Raw genomic sequence first — 26,662 nt, 5'->3', positions numbered from 1 at the left:
TGATGCCTTTCAGCAAGGCACTGTGTGGACCTTCTCACTGGTCAACAGTAGAAACATATGGCTGTACTGGGCAGCTCCCCGTGTCAATGATGTGTGGAACTGTTGTGTGAATGTGAAGCAGGGTGTGGCTAGAAATAAGCATGGAGCTCAACTCACTTTCCCTGAACAACAACAAAAAGAGCCTACATAGTGAGGTCTGAGGTGAGAGGTTAGTCAAACGCTGCCCCCTGGAGTCAAACAGCCTACATAATGTACAGTAGTGAGGTGAGAGGTTAGCCAAACGCTGCCCCCTGGAGTGAAACAGCCTACATAATGTACAGTAGTGAGGTGAGAGGTTAGTCAAACGCTGCCCCCTGGAGTCAAACAGCCTACATAATGTACAGTAGTGAGGTGAGAGGTTAGTCAAACGCTGCCCCCTGGAGTATAACAGCCTACATAATGTACAGTAGTGAGGTGAGAGGTTAGTCAAACGCTGCCCCCTGGAGTATAACAGCCTACATAATGTACAGTAGTGAGGTGAGAGGTTAGTCAAACGCTGCCCCCTGGAGTGAAACAGCCTACATACTGTACAGTAGTGAGGTGAGAGTTGTGTCTCACCTTGGTGGTGTCGTGCATCTTCAGGATGCCCTCCACTATGTCCGACGCGCTGCTGTGCAACTCCTGAGAGGGAACCAAACGTATCAGCACACAGCACGTAATCACCTCGTCTGTCTCCAGACCAGGATCACCTTTATGTCCACTGCTGCTTTCAATACGTGAATATAGAAAGTACGACTGTGCACAAATGTTTGTTTTTGAGCCACAGATCCGTATACAGATTGCATTGGCTTGCTAGTATGCATGTTATTACAAAGTGCAAATACTATCATTTGGATGGAGAACTTGTGAAATAGTGATGGGCAAGGAGTCTCATTTGTGATTACTACAGCAGAACAAAATGGAGCTAATATCACAATATGCCCCACGATGTGTATTGTCACATTTGTATCTGGATATATTGAATGTACAGTATATCCTCCCATCCCTACAGAACAATGCCTCCCTTTCCACAGCAGGGACATATCAGTAACTTAACTTTACCACTATTCCTTCAGGAGATGTAGGTGTCATAGACTGTGTTGCATAGTTGATTGCTCTATTGTTGACAAAAATGTGTTATTGTAAGTCGCTTTGGATAAAAGCGTCTGCCAAATGACGTAATGTAATGTAATATAATGTAATGTATATCAAGCAGTTAATGTATGTGAAGGTATCAGACGTGTGTTGCGGTGTTGTGCACTGAGCCCATGCGTGCAGACTTACCGGAAGTGTGTCTGTGCGATTGTCCTTCCACACCTCCAGCAAGGCCACCACCATTTCCTGGAGCTCGTGGCGCGACAGGAGCCCATCGCGGTCCACGTCGAACACTTTGAAGCAGACTGGAAGAGAAGGGGACGGGTGCGGTGGTGGTGGAGCACAACATGGTTATGGAACATTAGTATCGTACGATGAACGGCGTCCTTGTAGATCAGTGCTGTAGATCAGGTTAGTCTAGGGGGGAATTGACAGCCCCCGATTCTTCGGCTTCTATCCATTTGCTTTGATCTGAAGACAGTGTGTTGTTTCGTTAATTAGCTGGGAATCCAATATGCTGCTATTTCTAAGCGTGAAAATGTCATTTCAGGCACCGGTGAAAATTTTGATGAGAAAAGATAATTGGGCACTAATGACTCGACGGCGCCAATCAACACTCGCCAAAAAACCCCCATTTAGACTTCAAACTGAAGATAAGATCAGCTCAATGTGGGAGGAGACTGTATGGTGTGACTGGTGTGATTGCGTGATGCCTCGGTGGATTCAATGATCTCTAATGGTTTGAGAAGGTGGCACAGCAGCTTACTTACATTTCTGCCTTTCGGCGATGGGCCCCCTGCAGCAGGCCGACAGCCCGCAGGAGATCTCTTTAAAGTCGATGTGATTGTCCCGATTCTCATCAAAGGCGTGGAACAAGCCTGCACAGCCAAGATAAAGAACGCTCATTCATACTTGTTTCTGCAATGTTTTACACAAACATTGGACTGAAGAAGATTGTATTTAATTGTTTACCTGGTAAAACTCAACTCGACCTCACGTTCTGTTTCACTCTACCTATCAGGTAGGACTTCCAGCCGCGGGAGTGCTCGCCTTGACGGACAACTCCTTCAGCCAATCGGCGTCGCCAAATCCAATCCACTCAGAAGAACGGTGAAAATGTATTCTCCGCAGAGAAACTCTGTATTCTTGTGAATACTCTTCTTATTGTTTAATCGTTTGTTATTGAGTCTATTCTTGCAATAACTGCACTTACAGCTGTGTTTACTCTGCTAACGTTACCGTCACCGCAGATTGATTCAGGAGACGGCATTACAGTTTTGCCAGCGACGGCCGTGATTGGCCCGGTTACGTCATCAACTACGGCCCAGTCCCTGATTGGACATTATATACATATACATTACATACATTATAATTTCAGAAAATCGCAGTGGGCGGCTAGAAGTCCAGACTGATACATCATAGAGTGAAACAGAATGTTAGATCACGTTATCAGGATGGTTTTTATTAAGCCATTTAATTGTAAGGGCCTTAATTAAAAAGTAAAAGAGCTCAATTAAATAAATAAATAAATAAATGGTACACATGGAAAAGGTCATGTGTTGAACTGCTGAAATAATCCACACAACTTCTATCATACTGCATGAGACCCAATGCAAAACAATGGTGTATTTACATACATAGAATGTGTTGAAATGGTTGTTGGGTGAACATGTGAGGTACCTTCACTCAGCGAGGCGTGGATGGGAGGCGAGACCAGCGGGACAAAGGTTTCCAAGTCAAAGCGTCCGGTCCTGGACTGGGCCTTCAGCAGCCAGTAGCGCTTCTCCAAGTCGATAATGTCAGACTCCTCCACTGCAACATGGAGAGCAGAAGAAGACAGTCAGTATTGAGCAGGAAGGGGTGTTCAGCAGAAGAAGACAGAGTCAGTATTGAGCAGGAGTGGTGTTCAGCAGAAGAAGACAGAGTCAGTATTGAGCAGGAGTGGTGTTCAGCAGAAGAAGACAGAGTCAGTATTGAGCAGGAGTGGTGTTCAGCAGAAGAAGACAGAGTCAGTATTGAGCAGGAGTGGTGTTCAGCAGAAGAAGACAGAGTCAGTATTGAGCAGGAGTGGTGTTCAGCAGAAGAAGACAGAGTCAGTATTGAGCAGGAGTGGTGTTCAGCAGAAGAAGACAGAGTCAGTATTGAGCAGGAGTGGTGTTCAGCAGAAGAAGACAGAGTCAGTATTGAGCAGGAGTGGTGTTCAGCAGAAGAAGACAGAGTCAGTATTGAGCAGGAGTGGTGGACAGCAGAAGAAGACAGAGTCAGTATTGAGCAGGAGTGGTGTTCAGCAGAAGAAGACAGAGTCAGTATTGAGCAGGAGTGGTGTTCAGCAGAAGAAGACAGAGTCAGTATTGAGCAGGAGTGGTGGACAGCAGAAGAAGACAGAGTCAGTATTGAGCAGGAGTGGTGGACAGCTGATCACTCTCTGTGTTTTGATCACGGTGTGGAACGGGAGGAGTGCGGGCCAGTAGAGTAGTAGAGACAGTTCAAGGCCAGAGGGTCTTGAACAACTGACCAGCTTCGTTTTCTTGGGTCTGCACTGATATTTTTGTTTTCTTTGGTCTGACTCTGAAGTCTGAACCACAGGGGCAAAGTTCACTTTGTTACATTTTTTGTATTCCTTAAACGTAAATTTAAATACCATTTACCAATTAAGAACACACATAGACGAATATAAGCACCAGTCCAGACTGTCGTTTGTTCTCTGTTCATTTTGTCATGCTACTACATGAACATCTGTCTCCTTGCATTTTGGGACAATTTCCTGTTGTTGATTCAGATGACCTTCTCACTCCTCATGAACTACATGCCAGTTCACTTGCAAGAGGACTGAGACCACATTTCAGGCGACCACATTTGGTGCCATCTGAGTTTGAATAGCATTGCTCTCACCTGGCCAAACGAATGGAATGGAAGTAAACTAGATGCTCCAGAGTTTGAATCAACTCTTCTAGACATGCTTAGTGTGAAGTGTGAAACAATGCACTCAATGAAACGATGAACTGGTTGACTGACACTGATGTTGTTGATAGCAGGACTATTACTAGTACTTAGGCTAGCCTACATGGAGGAGTGACCTAGCGCGAGATATGTGTCCAGAGCAAACATGTCACCCAGTCATGGTGCCACCATTGACCAACATTGGGGTGACGTAATGGCCACTAGGTAGCCTGGTATTTAGACCATGACTCAAGTTGGAACAAGGTGCCACCAATATAGCACATGCAGGCTCCGCTAGGATCAATGAACCAGCCTCCCCTTTCAACACGCTAATCCACAGCTTAAGCTAATAGGATTTAGCAGCTAGCCAGCTAGTCTCTGGCACAGAGCCAAAACCCATGACAGGTGTCAAAACACAGACGCGCAAATCAAATGGCAGACGATTCCTGGAAACATCTGCTCTGGCTTTCCAGTATTGTCCGTTTTCATTGGTCAATAGTTTCCAGTCAACTGGGACGATGTTGGGGTGTGGCTGGATGCTGCTGAGACTGAGCAGCACACTGGAGGAATGGACTGTCTGAGAGGGGTCTTCTCCTTTTCTCCAGGCTACACACTTCCTGGATTGATCATGTAGCACAGAGCTGAACAGAGACCGCTGATCCTGACCTCACAGACTGCTGACCCTGGCCTCAGAGCCTACTGACCCTGGCCTCAGAGCCTACTGACCCTGGCCTCAGAGACCGCTGACCCTGGCCTCAGAGCCTGCTGACCCTGGCCTCAGAGCCTACTGACCCTGGCCTCAGAGCCTACTGACCCTGGCCTCAGAGCCTACTGACCCTGGCCTCAGAGCCTGCTGACCCTGGCCTCAGAGCCTATACTGACCCTGGCCTCAGAGCCTGCTGACCCTGGCCTCAGAGCCTGCTGACCCTGGCCTCAGAGCCTGCTGATCCTGGCCTCAGAGCCTATACTGACCCTGGCCTCAGAGCCTACTGACCCTGGCCTCAGAGCCTGCTGACCCTGGCCTCAGAGCCTATACTGACCCTGGCCTCAGAGCCTGCTGACCCTGGCCTCAGAGCCTGCTGACCCTGGCCTCAGAGACCGCTGACCCTGGCCTCAGAGCCTGCTGACCCTGGCCTCAGAGCCTACTGACCCTGGCCTCAGAGCCTGCTGACCCTGGCCTCAGAGCTGAACAGAGACTGCTGACCCTGGCCTCAGAGCCTGCTGACCCTGGCCTCAGAGCCTACTGACCCTGGCCTCAGAGCTGAACAGAGACGGCTGACCCTGGCCTCAGAGCCTACTGACCGTGGCCTCAGAGCTGAACAGAGACTGCTGACCCTGGCCTCAGAGCTGAACAGAGATTGCTGACCCTGGCCTCAGAGCCTACTGACCCTGGCCTCAGAGACTGCTGACCCTGGCCTCAGAGCCTGCTGACCCTGGCCTCAGAGCCTACTGACCCTGGCCTCAGAGCTGAACAGAGACTGCTGACCCTGGCCTCAGAGCTGAACAGAGACTGCTGACCCTGGCCTCAGAGCTGAACAGAGACTGCTGACCCTGGCCTCATTGGGAAGCAGTAAATAACGCTTCTACGGCCACTATTCAAATGCTCTAAGGAGCGTGTTAAGCAAACAGACTAAAAGGGGAAGCAGGGGAGAGAGAAGCACAGACTACGCAATCAATGATTTAGAATGTGTGTGTGTGTGTGTATGTGTGGAGAGAGAGAGAGAGAGAGAGAGAGAGAGAGAGAGAGAGAGAGGACTATATGGAGATGGCATGGAGGAAATAATACAAGACTGTTAAATTATTGATAAGTATGGAAGGAACACTAGAGAGACTCCCCTCAGCTTTCAGAGCTCACAAATGGACAACACAAAATTGGGGATGCACGATATCAGCCAATGTTAGCCTTTTTTAATATATTGGTATCGGTCCGATGAGCAAAATAACAGCAATGTTAATATCGACCAAAATGTTCATATTGAGAGGAAACAATGCCATAAATCTATGATTTATGGGCTTTTCCAAATGTTTTGGAAATATAGAAGTACATTGCTTTTTCAAATTTCAGTATGTAATTTTTTTTTTAATACAGATCCTATTGACATTTGGTAAATATTGGTTATCGGCCATAACAGCAATGTTAATATGGGCTTCATATTGGTGCGTCCCTAAAAACAACACAGCACGAAATAAACTAGGGATGAACATTCCAAACAAGAATCACAAAACACTGGGGTGTGTCTGGGCCACACACACAGGAGCCAATGTAACACTGCTAACACCAGTAAACACATGTACAGACAGAGATGGAGTGAATGATAGTTGGGGTGGACACTGGACAGACAGTGAGAGAGGGGAAGTAAATACCTGTGCTCATCTGGCTGGGCATTACTCCTGGCTGCTGGGCTACCTTCTGACTGCTAATCTATAAAACATCTGGCTGGGCATTACTCCTGGCTGCTGGGCTACCTTCTGACTGCTAATCTATAAAACATCTGGCTGGGCATTACTCCTGGCTACTGGGCTACCTTCTGACTGCTAATCTATAAAACATCTGGCTGGGCATTACTCCTGGCTGCTGGGCTACCTTCTGACTGCTAATCTATAAAACATCTGGCTGGGCATTACTCCTGGCTGCTGGGCTACCTTCTGACTGCTAATCTATAAAACATCTGGCTGGGCATTACTCCTGAATGCTGGGCATTACTCCTGGCTGCTGGGCTACCTTCTGACTGCTAATCTATAAAACATCTGGCTGGGCATTACTCCTGGCTGCTGGGCTACCTTCTGACTGCTAATCTATAAAACATCTGGCTGGGCATTACTCCTGGCTGCTGGGCTACCATCTGACTGCTAATCTATAAAACATCTGGCTGGGCATTACTCCTGGCTGCTGGGCTACCTTCTGACTGCTAATCTATAAAACATCTGGCTGGGCATTACTCCTGGCTGCTGGGCGACCTTCTGACTGCTAATCTATAAAACATCTGGCTGGGCATTACTCCTGGCTGCTGGGCTACCTTCTGACTGCTAATCTATAAAACATCTGGCTGGGCATTACTCCTGGCTGCTGGGCTACCTTCTGACTGCTAATCTATAAAACATCTGGCTGGGCATTACTCCTGGCTGCTGGGCTACCTTCTGACTGCTAATCTATAAAACATCTGGCTGGGCATTACTCCTGGCTGCTGGGCTACCTTCTGACTGCTAATCTATAAAACATCTGGCTGGGCATTACTCCTGGCTGCTGGGCTACCTTCTGACTGCTAATCTATAAAACATCTGGCTGGGCATTACTCCTGACTGCTGGGCTACCTTCTGACTGCTAATCTATAAAACATCTGGCTGGGCATTACTCCTGGCTGCTGGGCTACCTTCTGACTGCTAATCTATAAAACATCTGGCTGGGCATTACTCCTGGCTGCTGGGCTACCTTCTGACTGCTAATCTATAAAACATCTGGCTGGGCATTACTCCTGGCTGCTGGGCTACCTTCTGACTGCTAATCTATAAAACATCTGGCTGGGCATTACTCCTGGCTGCTGGGCTACCTTCTGACTGCTAATCTATAAAACATCTGGCTGGGCATTACTCCTGGCTGCTGGGCTACCTTCTGACTGCTAATCTATAAAACATCTGGCTGGGCATTACTCCTGACTGCTGGGCTACCTTCTGACTGCTAATCTATAAAAAATCTGGCTGGGCATTACTCCTGACTGCTGGGCTACCTTCTGACTGCTAATCTATAAAACATCTGGCTGGGCATTACTCCTGGCTGCTGGGCTACCTTCTGACTGCTAATCTATAAAACATCTGGCTGGGCATTACTCCTGGCTGCTGGGCTACCTTCTGACTGCTAATCTATAAAACATCTGGCTGGGCATTACTCCTGGCTGCTGGGCTACCTTCTGACTGCTAATCTATAAAACTCATTAAGTGAACTATGGATTGCCTCCTGCCCATCCTCTCATCCATCTGAGGGCTGCCTGCCACTGGCCTCTAAACATTAGCCTAGCCCCGGAGGCTACGGCAGCTGCACATTATGCAAACTAGAGATGAAACGCTATGAAAATGTCACAACAACCAAAATTGTCATTGTTATCAGAATGATCACAGCATTGTTCAAATGTGCTGAAAATGTTCAAAAGGTACTGATACTAGGGGTGTCAAAATTAATCGTGGAATCGATGCATTGCGATGCGAATCGATGTGAATCGAAATGAAGACAGGTAATCGTTGAATCATTTATGTTTATGCTGACATTCAGATTTTAAAGCACTTTCTAAATAAAAAAGGTAGTTGATATTTATCTGACCACCTGTATTAATTGATGAAAAAGTAGCCATGTGCAGTATTAATATAGAAAATTGAGGATGGGATACTTGGAGCTGCAATACTTTGAGCTGTATCGTGATGCATCGTGGCATCGAATCCAATCGTTCACAGATGAATCGTAATCGAATCCAATCGTGAGGCCAGTGAAGATTCACAGCCCTAACTGATACACTCACTGAAATCATTACAGTTTTATATCGAAAACTCGAGACTGCTGATAATGTTGGTTAATGATGGACACGTATTTGCAGTGCTTTTCAAAGCATGGTAATCAAACACCATTTTAATGATAATGACATTTTTAAATGGTAATACTAAACCGTCAGGAATTTTATCACGGTTTATCATTAAACCGGAAATCGTTTCATCCCTAATGCAAAGCCTTTCATACTTTGGATTTAGAGTTTGAATTGATATTGGAGCTTGGCTTTGCTGACACCACAGTGTCCCATGGCATTATCCTACCGTACCTTATTGACCTTATCCTCCTGTCACAATGCATTGCTGGTAATTAAGTGCAAAGTGTAAAGGCTTGCAATGCTGCCTCTCTAACGAGATACAGAGGCCGAGCAAGGACACGCGGTGGACTTGCAGTTTCTTGCAAAGCACAGTATACCGCAAAGATCTGACAATGAATGTGATTATGATAAAGAAAGATAAGGACAGCACTCCAAGTTAAAATAATTTATTGCCACATTGTGGCAATAAATTATTTTAACTTGGAGTGCTGTCCTTATCTTTCTTTATCATTTGAACTCTTTAGGATCCAGCACCCAGTTAATATTATTTCCGAGTTGAGCGTGTTCTTTTTGATTTTCAATGAATGTGATTACAAATGATGTATTTATCTGTAAAACAATGACATGACTAAATAAATAAATAATAATAAATTATGTATTTGTATGTAAAACAATGACATGACTAATCAAATAAATAAATAATAATAAATTATGTATTTATATGTAAAACAATGATGACTAATCAAATAAATAATAATAATAAATGATGTATTTATATGTAAAACAATGACATGAATAATCAAATAAATAAATAATAATAAATTATGTATTTATCTGTAAAATAATGACATGACTAATCAAATAAATAAATAATAATAAATTATGTATTTATATGTAAAACAATGATGACTAATCAAATAAATAATAATAATAAATGATGTATTTATATGTAAAATAATGACATGACTAATCAAATAAATAAATAATAATAAATGATGTATTTATCTGTAAAACAATGACATGACTAATCAAATGAAGTGGCTTTTGTGTAAATCTGGTTTAAATGTCCAACCAGACAATAGCATCGTTTCAGTGGCGCACCTGGCAGCTTGACACTTTCTCTCTCTCCACCATGAATGTCAGTGCACAATACACAACACCACCAAGCACAAATATTCTGTCCGTTTGCCACTTCCTTCTCTACGGGGTGCCGCCTGCTCCCGATACCCACCTAGAGGTGCGACTCTCTCTGAGTGGCAGCAGAGGTAGCATACCATCCTCCGGCCAACATGCTAGGAGACGCGCTGCGCCGCGGTGGCTGCTAAGAGAGACTCAGCCTTACGTCATCCCTGTTCCGATTGACCGTCATTCCAAAGGTTTCCCGATACGGCGATGCGATCCCGGAGGCTAGCTAGCGGGTTAGCTGAAGATTCACCATGTCGAGCTTTGCGCCCGCCCAAGAATCAAGCCTTCTGTCCATGTTATGGAAGGAGTCTTCAAGCAGGAGGGTATATATAATAGCTCTCTCTCTCTGTCACTCACTCTCACACACACATAGACTTAAGAGGATAAACGGCGAGCGGGCAGATTACACGGGACAAGACAAGCTCTTTCCAGCTCCTTGTCTTTGATTGGCAAAACAAAGCCTGGTTAAAATGACTGAATTTGCAACACAAATGATGTTTACGGTCGCTTGGAGGGTCTTGGGGAGATTGGCTTAATCACTTGTGGTGATTTAGTGGCTGCGATGTGGGATCTACTCGATATAATAATATAATAAATATATAATTGTCCTATTTGATGAGCTACTGCATGATGATGTATATTACTCATTACTCATGTCTCTTAACCAGAATGTGGCTGTAACCACAGAGACATCATTACCTGCAAACAGTGATGGGCAAGTTACTTTCAAAATGTAATATACTACATATTACTAGTTACTTTCATTTGAAAGTAATAAGTTACTTTACAATATTACTGTCTGTGTAGAGTAACTCGTTACTTATTTACACTACTTTTGCATTACTTTTACCAAAATAACTGCAGTAGCAGAATGACATGGACCATCCCGAGAAACAATTTCAACCGTCTTGAAGTCAGTGTACCGTCCAAAATTCTAAATGTTATCTTTTTCCTTTGTTATTCTCATCTATAGTGGTTATTTGCATTAAAAAAAAAAAAAAATTATTAGGAAATGATTATATCTTCATTTAAATATGTGCTTTTGATCAAAGAAAATGTAACTCAATTTGTAACTTGTGTTACTTGACAAAGTATAATATTACTGAAATCCTATTGTAATAAGTTATATTACTGAGTTCCTGCTAAAAGTAATATATTACATGTACTATATTACTTTTGTAATGAGTTACCACCAACACTGCCTGCAAAGCACCCCCCCCCCACAAACCGCATTATATGTATGGAGCAGTAGGGCCAGACGATACGGTTGAAAGTAATATCATAATAATCATGAGGATTTTTTTTCTTTATGGGTCACGTGGTGAAGGTATGCATGGACTTTGACTCCAGAAGCTGAATCAGAAAGACCTGAACTCCATTCCAGGCAGGAAGGAAAATGCAGTGTTTTGGGGCTGCTCGACTCTTCGTCTGGTTGGAACACGTCACAGGTATTGAGTGGCTTTGGTGTGTCAAGTAACACCACTTGATGATCATATTGATCTTCTGGGGGCGTAGGAGGGTGACAGCACTGTGCTAGAAGAAGGGCCTTCAAAACAACAATACAGCTTCACTAGGGCCATTCCTGTGTTCTAGTGCAGTGCAGTCTGCAGTGACTGTGCCATGTGTAAACAGCCATGTGTGCCATGGCTGTCTGTTTGTTTCACCCACTATCATTACAGGACTCTGCTCATATTATTTAGTCATTACGCCAACATTTAAAACTACATTATTGATAAGGCAACACTAAGAAAACTACTAGTCAGGCAGAATCAGGCAGAATTAAATCCATGATAGGCCCTATTCCAAAAGGTCAGAGGGGATGACCCCAGAGTTCCTCTCAACTACAGCGGCGTCAGTCTACTGTGTGCAGCAAACATGTACTGGTCTATACTTCACGAGAGATTACTGGCATTCTTAGAGAAAGGGCATCTGCTTATGAAAGTACAAAAAGCTTTTCCTAAGGCTCGAGTCTGTATGGGCACATTTACACCACGTTTGTACAATACTATGAAACAGATTAGAGGAGAATAAATCTAGTGGTGCAGATTGTCAGGAGGTTGTGATTTTGTTAACAGCAATCTGGGAGCCCAGAGTCTATTTCGGCATGTAAATAGACTCTGAGACAGCCGTAAAAAAAGAAAATAGGCTTCCTGTACAGCGCAAATCTTCCGCCCGGGACTTCCACCTCCGAGCAAGTGCTGCTCTGTTGTTGTACCGGCGAATAATATAGATATAGGTATAAGAGTTCCGGTCCTGAATGCTAGTGAATATATAAGAATTTTCACGTTTAGCGTTTCAAAATAAAAGCGACATAATGTTTTTAAAAGGCACCGTCGAGCGGGAGCGGAAGTCCCGTGCGCAAGATCCGCGCTGTACAGGAAGTCTCAAAAAAGAGGTACGGCTGTCCCAGAGTCTATTTATGTGCCGAAATCTGGCCGAAATAGACTCTGGGTTCTCAGATTGTGTTAACACATTCACTGCCAACAGTTTTTTCCAATCAGTAGGTACTAGCTTCTGCCAAGGGTTTTTTTGAGGATTCTGGCTCATCTTTCAAGAGCCTAGTCCTAGCCTTTCTGCTAGGACTTTGTGAACACAAAATATCTCAAAATAACTAATAGAATGTGTGCTTTCTCTGTCTAAAAGAGTTAGTTTTTATCATGTTCTGTTATGTAGGCATTAGCAGTTGAATACAGCATGGTTTCAGAGATTTTCAGAGAGTTTTGAGATAAATGGATTTTTAGAACCACCTCACGTGCCTGTGATTATGGGTGCCCTTGGGCAAGTGTGTATACTGTATTGTGTTTGTGTGTGTGTGTGTGTGTGTGTGTGTGTGCGTGCGTACACTTATTCCACAGTAAGCATAAGCTAAGAGAGAGAGAGAGAGAGAGAAAGAAAGAGAGAGAGAGAGACTAAACTACCGTAATAGTTTAGTCCAATATAACAGCACCCCCCCCCCCCCCTCTCCTGCAAACTCCTCCCCTCCGTGTGTGTTTCTCTGGGGCTCTGCAGGCAGAGTGTATGCCAGGCGAGTCTCTGCCACCTAGATGGCGTTTCTGGGGTTTCCTTGGCGTTTCTGCGAGCTGGGATGCGAGCTGGGATGAGAGCTGGGATGAAGCTGCGTGCGATTCTGGGCTTTTGAGCTTTCTGCTGCGTGTGTTGCACCCAGAGTGTATTTTAGGAATCCCCCATGTTGTGCGCCAGCTCCAGCGCGAAAGCGAAAGCGTTTTCGCCGCGTTTTCCTCACGCTTTTTTCTGCTGTTTTTGCTCAGGTTTCTCTAGTCTGGAGAGCACTGTCGCCACTTAGTGGGTCGGTGGAATGGGTTTTTTGACGAGATAACTCGTCCACGGCAGTCAACCGTTGGATTTTTTTTGACGAGATAACTCGTCGACGGCAGTGAACGTGTTAACAGAGAGCTCGTTATTTATAAGTTCTGTCAAGCTCTATGTTCTCTTCAGGAGCACCTGAGGCATGTGTAGGCCGGTGTAGGAGGCCTTATTTGGACCAACTGGTTTCAAACACTTTCTGGAGTGAAGCAAGGAGATGCTCGCTCACTCACCCACATTAGTGGCTATTTATATGAAGGATTGGGCCTGTGCGTTGAAATCCTTGCAATGTGGGGGGCAGGTGTGGAGAGATCAGGTGTGGAGAGATCAGGTGTGGAGAGATCAGGTGTGGAGAGATTTGGGTTAGAATTATGCGGACATTATTAAGACTTGATGAAACAGAATTTGACGATGCTCTGTCTTGCAAGCAACTGGTTTGAGAAACGGAGATTAACCACAAATGAGAGAAAAACTGAAATAATGCATTTTAGAAATCACCCACCCACCATTCTACCAGCAACCCTCAATTGTGTTTGGACACTAAAAGGCTGAATTCTACGAAACATTACAAATATCTGGGTCTTTATGTTGATTTACATATAAATCTTGTAATCTGCAGTTTGGTCAGACTCTGAAAGCGGGGCTCTTCGCGGAATCATTGCCAAAACTAAGACACTTTGGAGACATTTGGTTGCATACACAGTACAGTATATTCAAAAGTATCAGGCTTGAATATGTCGAGTACTTGACTATTGAGAATATTAAATTCTTTAATAAGGCAAGTTGATATTCACATTGTAATACAAGTAGCCTTTCTGCAGAAACGTGGAGCAAGCCAACGTTAAGGACTTTTTGAGATATTATTCATCAATATTTGACTGAAAAAAGTATCTCCTATAAAAACCCACCTGAGAAGGTCAGACCACTGTGTGCTCAACTCTGAGCATTTACTGTATACTGTATACTATCGTCCTCCCACTATATTAGCACAGGCCGGTATGCAGACAGAGCCGCACCACAGAGCGGTTGGAGGTTAAGCACCTTGCTCAGAGCGGTTGGAGGTTAAGCACCTTGCTCAAGGGTATATCAACAGTAGCTGTCAAGGGAGAGGGAAGTGAGATTTATTCACTTCCCTTCCCCCAACGTTCCCACTTCCTTTTAGGATTCAAATATTTCACCTTCCCAACACAAGCTAGTGTCTCTGATGCTGCAGGCAGCAGCTTCAGAGACACTAGCTTGTGTCTCTGATGCTGCAGCATCATCAGAGACACTAGCTTGTGTCTCTGATGCTGCAGCATCATCAGAGACACTAGCTTGTGTCTCTGATGATGCTGCCTGCAGCATCAGAGACACTAGCTTGTGTCTCTGATGCTGCTGCAGGCAGCATCGTTTAGCCCTGACATTAGTCAGTAAACTGCACGCAGGAGCACTCAGGTTCATCAACCGGCTTTTTCTATCTAAACACAAAAGCCTGAACGGATTTGCACAGATCTTGGCAGAAAGGTTGGTCATAGGCCAACTTAGAAGTGATTAACTTTCTACGCCCACTGGCCAACAGGGGGCGCAGTAATGGGCGTGTTCAATCACAAAAAGGTGCCTAACTTCCAAACGGATTCACATAACGCCACAAAAGTTTGTAGGCAGGTTGGTCGTGGGCCAAGGACTACCTAATTAACTTTCCACGCCCACCAGCCAAAAGGGGGCGTGGCAATAGCCAGGGCAAATCAACCAATTAAATCCAAAATGGTTTGAGGGGGTCAATGTGACTCAAAATGATGGAGCAGGTCACATTTGATCCCATTAGTCATTTGTGTGAAATTGTCATGATTAGTGTATGAAGTCTTGAGTTATGGTCAAAAATGTCTGTGTGAGGTCACAGTGACCTTAACCTTTGACCACCAATATCCAATCAGTTCATCCTTAAAGGAACACTCCGCCCATTTTCAACCAGCTTTGTATCATTAGAACATCAGTAGTATATCAGAAAACTGTAAACAGTTTTGAACTCTGTCATTTAATTTGACAGTTATTGAGTGTTAAAGTGTGGACCAGTGATATCACTGGTCCACACTAACTCAAATTAATAACTCATTAACTCAAATCAACTCTCAATAACTGGCAAACTAGATGAATGATGAATAGTTTGACAGTCAGACAGAGCCTGAGTGTTTTGGGGGGACTTACGGTGCGTGACCCCGGCCAGGGTCTGGTAGAAGGTGGGTGTGTCGCTGTCGTCGGTCAGGGTCACACACACTCCTCCGGACAGCAGCCACCTGGACAGGGTGAAGGACTCCTTGTTCTGAAGGAGCCAACTCCTGAAGCGCTCATAGTTCACCTTGTCCCCCTGCCACAACACACACACAGTCAACAGTCAACGTCCGCTATGCAGCCGAGAAGATCCGTTTAAACACCACCATGATAGGCATTGGAATTTTTTAAAATCTAATGCAGATTGGAAGAGTTCAACCTCTATTTCAACCCATTTGCAGCTGCCGCTTAACGTTACCTCGGCCTCAGGCTAGATGTCGTTTCAACGCAGCCCGTCAACGGCGTCAAGATGACTGACAGGTGTTGAGGGGGGAAATTTAAAGCAGCACTTCGCCGAAAAACAACAATTTATTTTGCACATGATTTCACACGTCGTTTGGCAGGCATTCATTTAGTTTAGACAGTTATTGAGAGTTGAAGTTGATGCAGGTGATGTCATTTGTGCCTAAATGACATCAGTGGCATGGACTTTTAGCCTGGTAAACCAGCCGGTGAGGTGAACTCGCATTTCATTTAGTTCTTTGTTCCCGTCTGGCCTGAAGCTTTCACCCAGTGTTTGCAGTGGGCGGAAGTTGGGCGGGTGTAGTTGCCTTGCCCTTGACAGACAACTCCTTCAGCCAATCAGCGTTGGATCCAGTCAAACCCAAATCCACTCGGGAGAATGGCAAAAACACATTTTCCGCCAAGAAACTCTGCTGTTGCGGCGATACTCCTGTACTTGTTGTTATTGAGTCTGTTTCTGCAATAACTGCACTTTATGGCTGTTTAAACTCAACGAACGTTGACATTACTCCTCGAGGCGGACAGGCAAGGAGGCGGCCATTATTGTTTTGCTAGTGGCGTTCCTGATTGGCCGGTTACGATGTCAACTACGAGGCGGGTCGCTGATTGGCTCGTACGCTTTGCAGTTTCTGCAGACAGCCCTCCCAGGGGTGGAGACCAGACGGGAACGAAGAAACTAAATGAAATGTGAGTTCACGTGACCGGCTGGTTTACCAGGCTCATCAACTTGAACTCAAATCAACTCTCAAGAACTGTCAAACTCAACGAATGAGTGTAAAACTGTTTGCAGTTTTCGGATATGTGTGAGATCAGACCAAATAAATCAGCATTGTTTTTCAGTGAAGTTCTCCCAGTGTTTCCCACAGGATTTTGAGTTGTTGCGTCACATCAAGCAGGTGTTGGGTTAGGCAATAAGGCAAATGATACTCAAAAGGCAGCATTGTGGCTGCATTGCATTCTGGTCTTTTGAGGCTACTGTGGGTGGAGAAATGTATCTCTGTCTCTTGTGCAATGGATTTCTCTGTATGTGTGGGTGGAAATATGTATGTGTGAAGCACTGTGGAGACCTATGCAGCACATTGTGTGTGCACCATATGCATTGTGTAAAGACTGATTTATACTTCAGTGTTGAAGCTTCGCTGTTTCTGCGCCATTGGTGTTTACTGCAGTGTGGGCAGTGGGCACTAGGTGCTGACACTATTGGTGTTTACTGCAGTGTGGGCACTAGGTGCTGACACCTTTAGGCCGTGAGCCAGGGCCCCAAATTTGGGCCGCGGGTACCATCTTGGGGGACTAACTTTCATAGTGATTTTTGGCACGGTATACGGTAACTACTGCTAGAAAAGATGTGATAGCAATGCAGCAGTTGCATCCAAATGTGTGCTATCACCCGTTTTATATGTTTTATATTTTGACATGGTAAATTCTTCAGGCCTCCTCCCCGAAATGACATCCCCAAATTAATCATGATAGCTCCTGAACCATACGGCCTATTATGCATGTTCCTGATCTTCTCTGATAGGTAACAAGCTAAGCAATATGAATCCAGTGTAAACCTAAATCTATTACCATTCTAGAGTAAATGGAGATACAATGAAGGAAAAAAAATATTTGTTATCCTCGCCTGGTACATAATCTACATTTAAAAGGCAATATCACCATTATAACCAAGATCCCATGGATAATGACCCTACTCCTTCACTACAAATGTAACTCTGGGTGTGATGAAAATGCACTAAGAATACAACATTGATGATACATTTTATGAAGATATACCATTCCATCCATGAATGGACATGACCTTTCTAGGATGTCTAGATCTATGATTACTGTCATGTGACTCCACAGACCCAAATGAACAAACGTATTTGATGAGATGTCTATAAGTTAATCAGTGTTCCACATCATCTAGAGTGGACTGTCTGCATTAGAGCCACGCGCCTCTTTCAGCAAGCATGGACGATCGTGATGATAAGAGGAAGTGTAAGGCCCATTTTAAACAATTAATCATGTTTTAAAGTACATCATATGTTTAAACGGTGTTTAAATTAAACATTAGATGTTATATGACTTACATGTCAAAATATCATAAGAAAGAGTGGATGCTAGGTGTAAACGTATACAGCAAAAGTTATGCATTTTAAAACCAAAAGGTATTAGTGTGGATAGCCAAGTCATATATTAATACCACCTTTGCAGCAGATCATTTTTTGATTTGATACTTTATTGTCCACCATGGTGGAAATTTTTCTTTGGCTTCTCTTCCCATCAAGATACATTGTGCACAGTCAGCACACCATAAAACATAAAGACATAGAGCATAAAACACACATGTACAAGTTAAGACATAGATAGTGCAAATAAACATATGATTCCAAATACAAACACCTAACTAAAAATGGCTTCCTACCTATCTAAAATACCAGTCATATACCTACCTACCTAAAATATTACAAATACAATACCTAACTAAAATGGCTTCCTAATTCCTAACTATCTAAAATACCAGTCATATACCTACCTATCTAAAATATTACATAGCGCAGCAGTGACAGCACACAGGACAGTTCATTTATTTAATGACCGTATGGCACAGGGGATAAATGAGTTTTTGTAAATGTTCCGGTTGGCCCTTGGGACCCTGAATCGACGACCGGATGGAAGCAGCTGGAATGCAGAGTTCAGTGGGTGCGAGGCATCACCACTGATCTTCCTTCCTTTCCTGATAACAGCCTTTTCAAAAATGTTGGAAAGCTGTTTTTGTGTTTTGCCAACAATTTTACTTGCTATTTTAACTATTCTAGAAAGTTTGTTTTTGCTCTTTACGTTCAGGTTGCCGTACCAGGCGGTCATATTAAAAGACAGGACTGATTCGACCAGACTGCTGTATGCCGTTTGGAGAATGTGTTGGCTCCATTCCATCAGCAATCTTAGTGTTTATTTGATTTTGTATTTGTTATGTATTGGGTGGTGCACAACAGAGAGAGAAGAGTAGAGTGGATTTAGATCTGGAGTAGCTGAATCACTTTGCATCAGAATGGAGAGCAATACACACAGATTCTATTAAGAAACAGTGTAGCATATCTAGGGCTGCAACTAACGATTATTTTCATAATCGATTAATCTGTCGATTATTTTCTCGATTAATCGATTAGTTGTTTGGTCTATAAAATGTCAGAAAATGGTAGCAAATGACGATCAGTGTTTCCCAAAGCCCAAGATGACGCCCTCAAATGTCTTGTTTTCTCCACAACTCAAAGATAATATCAGTTTACTGTCATACAGGAGTAAAGAAACCAGAAAATATTCACATTTAAGAAGCTGGAATCAGAGAATTTTGACCTTTTCTCTTAAAATTGTACTCAAAACGATTAATCGATTATCAAAATAGTTGTAGATTAATTTTCTGTCGATCGACTATTATTCGATTAATCGTTGCAGCTCTAATCATATCAGGAGGCAGGACATATCAAGAGAAGATGACCAAACATTACTTGAAGCAGCCAAAGTGAGAAACTATGCCCCTATTTTAGATGTTGCTAAAGAACCTGGAGAAAAACAAGTCCCAATCTACTATCACTGAAGATTATTCATGATGAAGAGAGGTGAGAATGCCTGTACCTTTTACTGCACTGCTTATGATGATGCAAGGGACATATACTTTAGTTAAATGTCCTCTTATCTATGTTGACTTCTTAGAGTTGGACGACTATGAGAAACTCGAGCTGTGTTTCAAAAATGAATCTTCCTCACTGCAAAGTTTATTTGTCAAGCATGGGAGCAAAGACAGAACCTCGTATTTAGAAACTGATGTATTGTTTTATACATGTATTGCTGCCTTGCCACTTGTATTTTAAATGTACCGTTGTTGTGAAGTTTTATTGTTTTATGTCTTATTGTTGTGTCTTGTAAACCCATGGGGGTTGGGCACCAAGAGCGCATGACACTTAAATCAATCAATCAAATCAATCATGTACATCAAAATGGCCAAGTAGAAGATCTTCATCAGAAGCACTCACCAACATTCTTCTCAGAGTGGGGACATTCCGTACCATAGGTGAAGAATTCGCCATCTTAGGAAAGCAATTTGGGCATGCTGATCTAAAGGACATATGCATATAGGCTGGAATTGTCGCAGAGGGTTCCGTCAATGGAGTCCTTGATGGTAAACACTATAACCGTGCTGTCAGGGCCCATAAGTACATCTATGAAGAACTGATGTGACTCGGATGGGCAGAGTTCACACCGTGAGGCTGAGGACAGGCGTTCCATAGAAGAGTGGGATGATCAAATGATTCTAGGACAATGTGAAAGACATGGCCAGTGACTTGAACCAGCAGACGTTGAACAATCGGCTGCAAAGTCCACATTTAGCTGAGCTGATAAGCCTTTGGAACACCTCGGTCACAACAATGGAGAGCTCTTTGCATTCTGGGTGTCATACATTGACATGGTAGAGGACGTATTACTGGGTGTCATACATTGACATGGTAGAGGACGTATTACTGGGTGTCATACATCGACATGGTAGAGGACGTATTACTTGGCCTCGTGCGTGCCTCTCGTGAGGGGGACTGGGAGTTCCACCTCCATTGCTATAAGAACCATGATCCCATGGTGCTTTGCCTATGATCAAAGAAATGATGCCAGGTTCTTGTCCTCTTACTCTGCACAGATGGCAAACCTCCCAGAGAAGCATCCGTCTGTGTATGAGGCCTTCAAGACAAGTACAACCCCTTTGGAGGGATCCCTGCGGACCAGGCTACTGAAGTCACAGTTAACAAAGAGACACAGACTGCCACTGTTGGCATAGACTGGCATAGACATAGGCTCATGACTGTCCCTAAAGCTCGGACGGAGATGGGCAAAAAGGCCTTTATGTTTTCTGCACCATCCTCTTGGAATAGCCTGCAGAATGGCCTTAAACTACCTAGTTACCTGGGACCTAGTTACCCTTAGTGAATTTAAAGGCATTGTAAAGTCCCTGGAATTTGATTCTATTAACTGTAAATGTTTTAAGTGATGATTCAAATGTACTTTTTCCTGCACCTGTACTGTATTGCACTCTCGAGCTTGTTTGTTTTCTTGTTTGTTGTCTTGTTGTAAGTTTTACTGTTTGTTGTGTCTGTAACTATGTAGCTGCAGCCATTCCTGGCCAGGTCTCTCTTGTAAAATAGATTTTTAATCTCAATGAGACATGCCTGGTTAAATAAAGGTGAAATAAAAAAATAATAAAAATAAATAGAGGTTTGTAGGGCTCTCATCGGGTGCTACGCATACAGAATGTGACACTGTTAAGTGCTTTTGCAGGCAAAGGGAAGACAAGTGCCCTCAAACTTCTGACCGGCAACAAGGAAACTCAGGACACATTCTTAGAGTTGGGTCAGGAATGGAATCTCTCCCCAGAACTGATGGCCCCAAAAGCATCAACCAGCAAGCTCAATGAGCTCAGGTATCAAACCAGCAAGGTCAATGAGCTCAGGTATCAACGTTTCTGTGCTCAAAAAGGTGAAATGTAAAGTCATCAACTCCCACCATGTAAGGACTGCTCAACAAAACATGCACAGCGAGCCAACTAGCAGGCTGGTATCTGCTGAAGCTGTTTGGAGAAGGACCCACAAGTGCCAAGACCTGTTGGCAGAGGCTGGGAGATGGAGAGAGAAGAGGAAGATGAACAGTTGTTGGTGGACTGGATGGAAGGCGAGCGAGCCAGCAACCGATGGCGTCCTGGATCTACTGGCCTGTAACTGTCCTGGATCTACTGGCCTGTAACTGTCCTGGATCTACTGGCCTGTAACTGTCCTGGATCTACTGGCCTGTAACTGTCCCAAAGAATGTTCACTCCCAAGATGTCTGTGTGTGGCCTCAGGTGTACTGACATGTGTAGACTGGCAGACTGTGAGAAGCAGGCATCCACCTCAGAGAGTGTGCAAAGTTCTGATGAAGATGTGGAACACATGGAAGACTTGGAAGTGACTGTGATGATTAGGTTATTAAAGTACCGTATGTAAGCAGTTTTGTATTATTATTATTAATTTTTTTAACATCTGTACTGTACTACAGTAGTCTCGGCTCCCAGACAATTGGAGAGTTCCACCAACAGCGCCACGGATAGAGACAGGACAGGACTGACTGACCCCTTTAAAATCATGTAACTCATGACCCGTCTCTGACCTAGTTCCGGTGTCCGCCTGTTGCCAATTTAGTCTTCCTACATGAAATGCTGTTGTAGTGGAGCCCAGCATCGTTGTAGGCTACTTGGCTCGAGTCTGTAATGTAAATATGTGACATGAGTCACATGATTTTAGATGGGTCAAAGTCATATTTCCGTTGTATCTTGTCCATTCTACGGCCAGGCGAGTTTTAATATATTGTCATGTCATGGTGTTTTTGGGGTCATTAATAAACGTTATTTTTCTACAACTTCTTTGGTAGTGCTATTTTACATTGAAGTCAACGGGGAGAGGCTTGCGTTTTCTCCTTAAAAGGGGGCGTGGCCTAATTGCCGATCTGATGTACAGTATAGCGGAGTAAACTGGGAAAAAGTCAAAAGTGTTACTTTTCATATTGGAGCTCCCCTAGCTCCATTTTGGGAGATCATATGAACAGGGGCAGGTGCACGCTAGTCGGCTCCGAGTCTGTTGTGATCATTTCAGTATAAAATAATTCGGTTAAAAATAATGTAATATTCTGCAAACAGCTTTTATGTTTATTTATAATCCATTTAGAGCAGTTGCGCTCCCAGAATGCAGGTCTACTCGTGGTTCCTAGAATTTCAAAAAGTAGAATGGGAGGCAGAGCTTTCATCCATCAGGCTCCTCTTCTTTGGAACCATCTTCCAGTCTCGGTCCGGGAGGCAGACAGCCTCTCCACATTTAGGATTAGACTTCAAACTTTCCTCTTTGATGAAGCTTATAGTTAAGGCTGGCTTACCAGCCCCTAGTAGTGATGCTGCTATAGGCTTAGACTGTCAGGGGGGTTTCTTCCTGTTAAAGGGAAGTCTTTTCCAAGACAGTCTGTTCACATTCGTGTCCCATTGATGCATCTGACTAAGTTGAGTCTTTGTGTCTCTCATTCCCTGCAGGAGCTCTGTGAGCAGATCCTGCCTCCAGTGAGAAGAGACCGACCCATTCTAATATTATTACAGCTGCTGCCGTTACTACTGTCATAACTGTGTATTATTATTATTATTACTTATGCTCTTACTTATTATAGTTGTTAATGGTCTCATTATTACTGCATTTACTGTGACTCTCTCTCTCTCTCACACTCACTCTCTGTCTCTCTCTCAACCCAACCGCTCATAGTAGATAAACGCTCACCAAGGCTCATCAGGCTATTTACTTGTTTAAATGACATTAGTTTGACATTTTTACCCGGAAGTTTCCATTTTGTTTTGGATGGCCTGACACAGCGCCCTCGCCGTGAGAGGAGAAGGGAAAAGGGAGGGGGAAGAGACAGCCTGCAGCGGTGGAGAAACGCGGGTTGAGAGTGCGATAAGTGCAAGTTTTTTTTATCCTTGCCGCCGTCGCAAAGCGCTGCTCATGTTGGTTAATTGTTTCAATGGTCTCGCAGTATAATCACCAGTACACGTGAGAATTGTTTCAATTGTTGGGTCTAATACAAAGAGCCTGGTCTCCTACCTGCTCTATTTGAAAAGCGCCTTGGGATAACTCTTGTTTTTTTTTGATTTGGCACTATATAAATATAAAATTGATTGATTGATTGAGGTACCAGGTAGAGTGTAATCTGTGCACTGTGACTGATTTAGTTAATCTAGGGATAAAGTGATTTTTTTTTTTTCCCATGGACTCATTGATTGGTTGAGGAGCACAGTAGTCATGGACTCATTGATTGGTTGAGGAGTACAGTAGTATTTGATTGGTTGAGGAGTACAGTAGTCATGGACTCATTGATTGGTTGAGGAGTACAGTAGTATTTGATTGGTTGAGGAGTACAGTAGTATTTGATTGGTTGAGGAGTACAGTAGTATTTGATTGGTTGAGGAGTACTGTAGTATTTGATTGGTTGAGGAGTACAGTAGTATTTGATTGGTTGAGGAGTACAGTAGTATGTGATTGGTTGAGGAGTACAGTAGTATTTGATTGGTTGAGGAGTACAGTAGTATGTGATTGGTTGAGGAGTACAGTAGTATGTGATTGGTTGAGGAGTACAGTAGTATGTGATTGGTTGAGGAGTACAGTAGTATTTGATTGGTTGAGGAGTACAGTAGTATTTGATTGGTTGAGGAGTACAGTAGTATTTGATTGGTTGAGGAGTACAGTAGTATGTGATTGGTTGAGGAGTACAGTAGTATTTGATTGGTTGAGGAGTACAGTAGTATGTGATTGGTTGAGGAGTAGAGTAGTATTTGATTGGTTGAGGAGTACAGTAGTATTTGATTGGTTGAGGAGTACAGTAGTATTTGATTGGTTGAGGAGTACAGTAGTATGTGATTGGTTGAGGAGTACAGTAGTATTTGATTGGTTGAGGAGTACAGTAGTATTTGATTGGTTGAGGAGTACAGTAGTATTTGATTGGTTGAGGAGTACAGTAGTATTTGATTGGTTGAGGAGTACAGTAGTATTTGATTGGTTGAGGAGTACAGTAGTATGTGATTGGTTGAGGAGTACAGTAGTATTTGATTGGTTGAGGAGTACAGTAGTCATGGACTCATTGATTGGTTGAGGAGTACAGTAGTATTTGATTGGTTGAGGAGTAGAGTAGTATTTGATTGGTTGAGGAGTACAGTAGTATTTGATTGGTTGAGGAGTAGAGTAGTATGTGATTGGTTGAGGAGTAGAGTAGTATGTGATTGGTTGAGGAGTACAGTAGTATTTGATTGGTTGAGGAGTAGAGTAGTATGTGATTGGTTGAGGAGTAGAGTAGTATGTGATTGGTTGAGGAGTGCAGTAGTATGTGATTGGTTGAGGAGTACAGTAGTATGTGATTGGTTGAGGAGTAGAGTAGTATGTGATTGGTTGAAGAGTACAGTAGTATGTGATTGGTTGAGGAGTACAGTAGTATGTGATTGGTTGAGGAGTACAGTAGTATGTGATTGGTTGAGGAGTACAGTAGTATGTGATTGGTTGAGGAGTACAGTAGTTAGTATTTGATTGGTTGAGGAGTACAGTAGTATGTGATTGGTTGAGGAGTACAGTAGTATGTGATTGGTTGAGGAGTACAGTAGTATGTGATTGGTTGAGGAGTACAGTAGTTAGTATTTGATTGGTTGAGGAGTACAGTAGTATGTGATTGGTTGAGGAGTACAGTAGTATTTGATTGGTTAAGGAGTACAGTAGTATTTGATTGGTTGAGGAGTACAGTAGTATGTGATTGGTTGAGGAGTACAGTAGTTAGTATGTGATTGGTTGAGGAGTACAGTAGTATGTGATTGGTTGAGGAGTACAGTAGTATTTGATTGGTTGAGGAGTACAGTAGTATGTGATTGGTTGAGGAGTACAGTAGTATGTGATTGGTTGAGGAGTACAGTAGTATTTGATTGGTTAAGGAGTACAGTAGTATGTGATTGGTTGAGGAGTACAGTAGTTAGTATTTGATTGGTTGAGGAGTACAGTAGTATGTGATTGGTTGAGGAGTACAGTAGTATTTGATTGGTTAAGGAGTACAGTAGTATGTGATTGGTTGAGGAGTACAGTAGTATGTGATTGGTTGAGGAGTACAGTAGTATGTGATTGGTTGAGGAGTACAGTAGTATGTGATTGGTTGAGGAGTACAGTAGTATTTGATTGGTTAAGGAGTACAGTAGTATGTGATTGGTTGAGGAGTACAGTAGTATGTGATTGGTTGAGGAGTACAGTAGTATGTGATTGGTTGAGGAGTACAGTAGTATGTGATTGGTTGAGGAGTACAGTAGTTAGTATGTGATTGGTTGAGGAGTACAGTAGTTAGTATGTGATTGGTTGAGGAGTACAGTAGTTAGTATGTGATTGGTTGAGGAGTACAGTAGTTAGTATGTGATTGGTTGAGGAGTACAGTAGTATGTGATTGGTTGAGGAGTACAGTAGTATGTGATTGGTTGAGGAGTATAGTAGTATGTGATTGGTTGAGGAGTACAGTAGTATTTGATTGGTTGAGGAGTATAGTAGTATGTGATTGGTTGAGGAGTACAGTAGTATTTGATTGGTTGAGGAGTATAGTAGTATGTGATTGGTTGAGGAGTACAGTAGTATTTGATTGGTTGAGGAGTATAGTAGTATGTGATTGGTTGAGGAGTACAGTAGTATGTGATTGGTTGAGGAGTACAGTAGTATGTGATTGGTTGAGGAGTACAGTAGTATGTGATTGGTTGAGCAGTACAGTAGTATGTGATTGGTTGAGGAGTACAGTAGTATTTGATTGGTTGAGGAGTACAGTAGTATGTGATTGGTTGAGGAGTACAGTAGTATGTGATTGGTTGAGGAGTATAGTAGTATGTGATTGGTTGAGGAGTACAGTAGTATTTGATTGGTTGAGGAGTATAGTAGTATGTGATTGGTTGAGGAGTACAGTAGTATGTGATTGGTTGAGGAGTATAGTAGTATTTGATTGGTTGAGGAGTACAGTAGTATTTGATTGGTTGAGGAGTACAGTAGTATTTGATTGGTTGAGGAGTACAGTAGTATTTGATTGGTTGAGGAGTACAGTAGTATTTGATTGGTTGAGGAGTACAGTAGTCATGGACTCATTGATTGGTTGAGGAGTAGTAGTATGTGATTGGTTGAGGAGTAGTAGTATGTGATTGGTTGAGGAGTAGTAGTATGTGATTGGTTGAGGAGTACAGTAGTGGTGGTCTGCTGACCTCGTTGAAGCACTTCCTGAGGGCGGGCGGGACCTCCCCATCCAGGACCCGCAGCACCGCCTCCATGTCCTCCCGTGCAGCATAGCCACCCTGCTCACTGGCAAACAGGCTGAAGAGGTCTACACACACACACACACACACACACACACACACACACACACACACACACAGTTAGTTC

General features: G+C 43.4%; 1 protein-coding gene across 1 annotated transcript in view; it reads right to left on the bottom strand.

Moving 5' to 3' along the window:
* The window catches only part of usp32 (ubiquitin specific peptidase 32), a gene marked incomplete at its 5' end in the record, with an annotated part of 112,229 nt that overhangs the window by 55,039 nt on the left and 30,528 nt on the right, over window positions 1-26,662 (bottom strand). The window contains 6 exons of the mRNA XM_083636991.1: window positions 598-660; window positions 1,303-1,418; window positions 1,884-1,991; window positions 2,794-2,925; window positions 15,318-15,477; window positions 26,485-26,603. Of these exons, the coding sequence (XP_083493117.1) occupies window positions 598-660; window positions 1,303-1,418; window positions 1,884-1,991; window positions 2,794-2,925; window positions 15,318-15,477; window positions 26,485-26,603 (698 nt within the window). The remainder of the gene's footprint in view (window positions 1-597; window positions 661-1,302; window positions 1,419-1,883; window positions 1,992-2,793; window positions 2,926-15,317; window positions 15,478-26,484; window positions 26,604-26,662) is intronic.

This window comes from Poromitra crassiceps (genome assembly GCF_964638095.1).
Source record: "Poromitra crassiceps genome assembly, chromosome: 5".
In the NCBI taxonomy this organism is placed as follows: domain Eukaryota; kingdom Metazoa; phylum Chordata; class Actinopteri; order Beryciformes; family Melamphaidae; genus Poromitra; species Poromitra crassiceps.
Note: the sequence above shows the minus strand (reverse complement) of the source record. Positions and strands in the feature narration are given on the sequence as shown.